The 7,235-nt window shown below is 42.7% G+C and overlaps 1 protein-coding gene across 1 annotated transcript; it reads right to left on the bottom strand.

Moving 5' to 3' along the window:
• Positions 1-4,727: 4,727 nt before the first annotated feature.
• LOC139131032 (thiol S-methyltransferase TMT1A-like) lies at positions 4,728-6,682 on the bottom strand. The gene is made up of 2 exons (XM_070696947.1): positions 6,043-6,682; positions 4,728-5,166 (listed from the first exon to the last, which is right to left on the bottom strand). Exons 1-2 carry the CDS (start codon positions 6,559-6,561, stop codon positions 4,924-4,926), a joined length of 762 nt encoding a protein of 253 aa, XP_070553048.1. The 5' UTR covers positions 6,562-6,682; the 3' UTR covers positions 4,728-4,923.
• Between the last annotated feature and the right edge of the window lie 553 nt (positions 6,683-7,235).

The raw sequence follows: 7,235 nt of genomic DNA, 5'->3' as shown, positions 1-7,235 counted from the left end.
GGCGTGACCAGGTGAAGCACAGCATCTTCGTGAGTGGCAACCACGCGCAACTTTGTTCAGCAGGCAGCATTGTGCGGTCAGGTGGCCTGGTCGTGATAAGGATTCAATATCTGGCTACTTATTAACGATTGTGTAAAATATGGTATCATCTACATTCAGACAAACGGTGCAATACCGAGGACGGCGCGTGTTCGGAAAGGTGATAACAGTAAAGCTATGCACTATTAGATCACTCTTTTAAATAAAAGGGTTTTTTTTTTCAGACGATAGTATCCATTTCAAAATATCATATATTAACTAATCGTTCCATTTTTAAACTATGGCCCGATGCCTCCCAAAAAACTGAACATGAACTTACGTGTTTTTCAACGATGCAAGATAGGTTTAGTCATCATCCCGGCAATAAACAAAAAATGAGTTTGTATACGACCGTTACGTTTTCGATCGTGTATGGCCGTGTGTAGCCTGGACCCCCATTCTCCGTTTTGGTTTGGACGAAGGCCGAATGCGGAGAATGGGGTCCAGGCTAGGCCGTGTGCAAAATTTGCTCAATGTATTAAAGGCCAAGTAGCTGTACCCTTTGATGACTTTTTTCGCCCTGTTTTGTTTTGTACGTCAATCGCAAGTTCTTGTTCTACTCCCAAAGTATGCTTAAGCAAGGTCTACCATTCAGTTTGTGATCAAGGCATCTACACTTATGAGACGTAAATTAATTGTTGACGTTTGAATTCCAAATCAGGGCCAGAATTCCTTTGTAAACGATAACAATGCATTTTGACATGTTGTTTATTTATTTCAAACCATCTAAAGTATTTCTTATCGAAAGAAAATGCGAAATTTAGCTTATGGGGCTTTTTGGGACGTTGTTATATTTATTTACTATTTTGCTAAGGAAAATTAAAAAACACAATCTTCCTACTAATTCTCCTGCCAATGAAAGTGTGTACATAGGAACTGTTGGTCCTGTTAACACAATGCCTTGCCAGGATGTACAATAAAGTTGTACAGTATGTTGTGACACCGTGGTGGTACAGATACAGGAAAGTATCACGTGTTGCAGTAATGTTTAAAAGAAACAACACAAGGGCGACAATCACGATGAATACGCATATTACTGAAAATTTCAAACTTTTTCTTATTTTACGGACAATATCGGGTCCTCCTAATTAATACCAATGTGATGCAAAGGCTGCCAACGAAACTGGGGGCTTCGCCTGAGCTTTTTTGCCTAAAGTTCAAACGATCCAATTTATTTTATATTAGGCATAAAACGCTCGAGAGGTGGTGGAACTAGTTGCCGTCGACCCATTTTCTGTCAATGTTAGAACCCGAAAGATAATACTGCACGAGGATCATGAGGACGGCCGTCGCCAACTTGATTTTGAGATCATACCATTTTATCTGTATCCAATTTTATCGTCGTACGAAATCCCTCTAGTTGTACTGGTAAATTTAAAGTGGGAAAAAAATTCAAAGAAGAAACTCTATGCTGTGTATTGGACAAGTTTTCTTGGTGGCAAAGAAGACAAGAGTTATGCACACGGATATGCTACGAAAAATCAATGGAAAATGGGCTTGTAGTTACTAATTTCACCATCTTTTCAGCATTTTGCTCTTGATAAAAGTTGTGAAGCGCAGATGAAGGCCACTCTGCAGACTCTGCTCGGGCAGGACGGTCTTAGGAGGTCACCAGCAGTAATTAGTAGGACCTACAATTGGATCTGTTACATATAATTTCTTGAAATAACTTAATGAAATGTTTGTAAATTATTACACATATGTGCAATTTAATGAGAAAATAAAGGGAAATGGAAGAATCTGCAGAAGAGTTGAGTGTTTGTTATTGTCATCGTCAATAGTGTCGTAGTTACTGAAACCGTCTCCAGCGATTTAGCGAGGGTCCACTGTGTTATTACTGATAAATAGATAACAAGCCGGGCTAAAATTCGAGAGTTAGGGGTTGATCTAAGAGAAAACCGTTTTCTCTAGGGTCTATGGCTAAGTTGGACGTTTGAAAAATTTATACCCAGTAAACACAACCAAAGATCTTCTGATGATACATCCCTTATTAGCAACGGTACAGATATCGTAAAATCATTAGTTCTCCTCGCCATGCCGGATAATGAACATTTGGCGCAATTTACAGCTCAATTGATCAAGTAAACAGACAGTAAGCGACAGGAAATCTACACATAAAGAAAAGCTCAAACTATCTCAACATTGTTGTATTTTCTGTGACTGAAATAACTTGTAAAAATTGTGAAATGTTCATCTGATTTCTATTTCATAAGTTTCCTCCACATTGTACACACTCACTCGGTCTTCGAACCCTGCAATGAACAACACATGACAATATTTGGAGGTCATAGCGATAGCATTCTATAAGGGTTTGTATGATATGCTAATGTGTAACAGTTTCGAAGCGGGTCAGTTCAAATCGTTCACCCCCCTCCGCAACCCCATGTGGAGACGATAGCTGTTATTTTTAGTAAATAGATATGGATTGGTTTGTTATTAATTGAAGACATTACCCAGAATGCAACGTCAGTAAAAGGCTTTACTCACGTAAACAATGTCAATCTTTGCTCGTCGACACTGAAACGTCAAATTTGCTTGAAATTTGGTCAATCGAAATTTGAACCATTTTTTTTTCAAAAAAAAATTCAGGAGTCATAATGCAAATTTCGGTAGTAGAGTACGGATGATTCTACACGGGCCCTCTCAGCCTAGACTTGTTTAAAGTGTGATTTTGGAATGATTGAGTGGAGTGGACGCGATGATTTGTGTTCTCTTTTCATAGGAAACACGTGAGTGGGGTGCACGCGATGAGTTTGGAGTTTCTCCCGGAATACGGCAGAAACTAACTCACTACTGCGCAGACTCAAAGGTAGCGCGTTCGATCACTGGGAAAACCTGGCCTTGGCTTCCAAATTCCAAATAGGTTCGTATGAAATCGGACAGACACAAGTCAAACTATTGCAAATGATTATTTAAATTCATCGACTTCAACTAAGTCTAGTGTCAGGCCTTGGCGATCCTTTGAAAATACACGAGCAACTTGACGTGTTCACAGACAGTAGCGAGGGATGATACTGAAATATAACTTTCACAAGGAATTGACGAGTATGGCATGTAATCGGAAGAAGCTTGTCACATATCAGACAATTATGATAGGCGTCAGTCACAGATTGGTACATGTACACATTAAACATGCATCCGTGACTTGGCGACTCGCTGGGCACTATTTTGGCGTATGCCGTTGTAGTTTGCTTGATCTCCGTGGCGTCTTTCGCTCTTACCCATCACTCTACGCACAGTCACTCGTGAGCTATTCAGCTCTGGGACTATTCGCCCCATATAGACGAGTGTACAAAGCGAGAAAAAACCCGCTTATGTACACTCGTCTATATGGGGCGAATAGTCCCAGAGCTGAATAGCTCACGAGTGACTGTGGTCTACGCAATAGTCTGTCAATTTTGCTTCCACTTCGAGATGACCTTTCAACCCGAGTTTTCCGAAATTTATTCCTTCGACTGCACTACTCAGTCTGTTTTGACACCCATCAGCCCATAGACTGGGGACAAGTCTAACTGTATACGAAAGCACTGTGGTTGCAGTATGGAGTCAAGGGTATGGTATTGAGTAATTGTATCGAGCGAACACCGGCGCTCGTGGTGAGCCAGTGGGTCTCACAGTGCGCACCTCTGAGTAGACAGTTTAAAGGCCGAACCGGACAGGAAAGGCGTAATGTGGCTTTGCACAGAAATGTGTTTCTATCTTTGTTTCTCCTTGAAGCATTGAAAAAATTATCAAGCAATAATGATTTTAATTGATGTGATTTCATTAAATGTACTTTAAAGGCTTCTTGAAAAATAATAAAAAACCACATGAAATAGAAAATGCTTACCAAATTCAGGGGTCCAACACAGAGACCTAATGATTCAAATCAATGGCGCCTCAATGCCTAAATTGGTGACGCTCCAGTGGCTCTCACTGTGATAATCCGTGTGATTCTCTACGGATAGACCCGCGTACCGTCCTGTGTGTTCCCGGCGTTATACGCCCTCCCACCACGTATAACTCCCGTATAACGCCGGGAACACACTGCACGGTACGCAGGGCTACTCTACCGATAGCCGAGCCCTATTTTTCATGAATTATGCCATAGATAAACTACAACTACAAAGGTGCAGGAAATGATATTAAGTACACGTAGATTGTGCATTCAGGCATTTTTATTTGTTTGTATATCAGACATCTCCTCCCCTGTGACGATGACTCCTGCAACTTACACGTTATAAACATCCATAAATACGCGTGCATTAGGTTTCCCTTAAAAAGCCCGCATTAATTTCTTGCGTATTCATTTCAGTTCGTTTTTCCTTTTTCTTTCTTTCCTTTTTTGAAATTATTAAAATTTGTAACAATATTAAAGTTTCCCTGCATATATGTGTGTGCAGTCATGATGGTCTGTGTCGACAGAGCTGAAAACAAGTAAACAAACGAAAACTGTACAAATGTATGGCTTGAAAACAGTGAGAAAGAAAAATGTAATTTACCATTTTGGTGTAAATCTATTACTAGCCGTTTCTGAGCAACCCCTCCCCGAGAAGATATACAAATGGTAGGAAAGCCATGGAAAAGCCAAATGCAGTGTATGGAAGTAGCAAAAACAACTATGACTTGACAGAAAAATCGCGTTGATCGCATAACATCGCATACAAACATTTCGGCTATAAAGAACCAGTATGTTTTATTTAAAAAAACCGACAAACTACGACGGTGTGCTCTTCATATTTTTCTAGAGCTCAGTCACGTGGAATAACTGACTGAGCAACTGTTCGAAACGTACATGACATGTGAAGAAGAACCGACCGCATTGCTACGCAACGAAGAGATGCGGTATGAAACTGATTGCCATGGTTACTTGACCGCATATCCCATCACATGGGGGCTCATGAGAGCACCGCCTCCGGATAGTGGCGCGTTAAATTTCTTGTAGTTTACCCTTGTAAATCCTCCGCTTTCGATGTCTTTCCAGGTAGCTCGCGTTAGTGAACATCCAGTGACCAATTCCCAAACTGGATTAAGAGTCCTCTGGGCAAGTTGAACCCAGCTGTTCCTCTGGTCGCTGTAGACGTGTTCAATGTAGTAGAACCTCCCACCCTTGAAAGAGAACGAGAAAGTTGTTATGTGTCAAGGTGTTGTCGATGGGGCTAAGAAATCGGCCCGAGTTATGTCCCGGAGCGCCCGCACACGACTGGATCTTTCAATGGTAAACATTCACCCAATACGATAATGGTGTGATAAAGCTGACATTTAATATCGTTTTCGATGTATGTCAAGGTACGTTCCAAACAAATAGCAACCGAAAGCCAACGTTGATTTTTAGTGGCTGTGCAAAGCTGTGCGAGGTACCTGGATTTTCCGACTTTGTTCTCCTCTTTTCCACAAAAGAAATCGCATTGGATAAAATATATAGTAGCTGCTGCAAAACTATTTGATTGGAATTGGCTGTAAAAATGGCTACCTCTGCTGTTCTCGTTAGCTGATGGTCGTCTCACTGTAACAGCTATTGAGAACAGCAAAGGACTTCAAGCCAACTGTGCAAACGTCACTAATTCTGCATCTGATTCTCATTGGACTGGTCTGTATTATATATTATTGCCTGAATACATGGATTTATGTGCCTGGGAGCAGGGAACAATTTGCCCGACGCAAGGAGGGCCAATGTCTCCTACTGCGATTGCCAAGCTTACACACTTTCTATCTGCATATAATTATTGAATTACAATACAAGATCATTCAATTCTCTGTAGGCTATACTTCGTTGGCTGTAATGTCATTAATTAAATGTAGCTACAGTGTATTCCAATGGCAAAATTACAGGTGAAGCACTTACAAATAAATGTTTTGAACGCCTGTGGTGGCTAGATGTAGCTAGATGTACTTTGCAGTAATGTGATGTCAGTCCATGTTTGCGACTGTGTGTACCCCGTGTAAGTCCCCATATTCCGTTAGATCAAGCCAAGGAATGCCTACCGGTTTTAGTATTCGTCTAATTTCTCCCATGACGGCAGAAACATTGCGAACGGAGCATAGTACCAGTGTTACAACCACAACATCCACACTGTCGTCCGAGATGGTCTTCATGTTTTCCCCGTAGGCAATAACTGCATCTTTTACTGTGATGTCGGGACACTTCTCCGCGTTGGATTTCAGATAGCTATCAAAGGTTTTCATAGGCTCAACAGGTACGACAATCGTTCCTGCGGGATAGTACTGAAAGTTAGCCCCCGACCCGGCGCCGATTTCCAGAATGGTCAACGGATCTTTGCTCTGTTGCTTCAGGTCGGTAAGCTCACGGAAAAGCTCGAGTTTGAAGTCGTTCATCTTTATGTTGTAGACTTGCGTGATGCGATCCATGATTGGAGGGAATACGGCGGTGAACACCTTCTTGTGGGCGAATCGCATCGATTTCAGAATGATCCAAAGACCGGCGAGGACTGCTATACACCTCGGCGCCCAGTAGGTGAGCTGGAACGTAAAGCTGGCCGCCATGTTCGTCCGATATGGTGCGTGGCATGGCACGACCTGTCCGAGGTGATTGCGGAGTAGGAATGAAACTTGTTCAGAGGTCGAACCAATGAAGGGCAAGGTACGATTGCGTTTAAAGGCTTCCGGGTTCCGGGGGTGCCTAACCTGTCGTGACAAAAGTGACATTCTCCATATATTCGTTGTTGGGGCGACGGTAGCTCTGCGGGACGGCCATGTTACGGCCCGTGCCACGTAGGGCTAGCCGTTAATACAGCATCCCTGAATCTAGCCCTGCGTACGATGCTGTGTGTCCCGGCGTTACACACAGCACGTTACGAAGGGTAGCCCTGCGTACAGGTCTGTGTGTTCCCGGCGTTATACGGCCTCCACTGTGGTGGAGGTCATATAACGCCGGGAACACACAGACATGTACGCAGGGCTAGCCTGGATCCATCTTCGCTTGCCAAGGTCTCTTGTCCGAGCAGCTGGATGCTTCCCGAAAACAGAGGTAGTTTGTGGGAAGTAACGAACCAGTGCGAGCGGACGATGCCCTGGATCCAACAAAACCTCTGAGATTCCGTATCCATGGTCGGTGGTAGTGGTGGACCAAATGTCAGTAAAAATACTGTCAAGGGGAAAGTCCTACAAGAATAATACATTTTTTCGGCCGAATGCTAGTTCAGACTGAGTATGCGAGC

Source organism: Ptychodera flava, chromosome 4, assembly GCF_041260155.1.
Source record: "Ptychodera flava strain L36383 chromosome 4, AS_Pfla_20210202, whole genome shotgun sequence".
NCBI classification, from domain to species: domain Eukaryota; kingdom Metazoa; phylum Hemichordata; class Enteropneusta; family Ptychoderidae; genus Ptychodera; species Ptychodera flava.
Note: the sequence above shows the minus strand (reverse complement) of the source record. Positions and strands in the feature narration are given on the sequence as shown.

What these genes read in the sequence shown, in the direction of transcription:
- LOC139131032 (XM_070696947.1), bottom strand. Translation starts at nt 6,561, where the DNA reads ATGGCGGCCAGCTTTACGTTCCAGCTCACCTACTGGGCGCCGAGGTGT. An exon ending in TTAGACGAATACTAAAACCG is followed by an intron (nt 5,167 to 6,042) that starts GTAGGCATTCCT and finishes TTCTCTTTCAAG; the next exon opens with GGTGGGAGGTTCTACTACAT.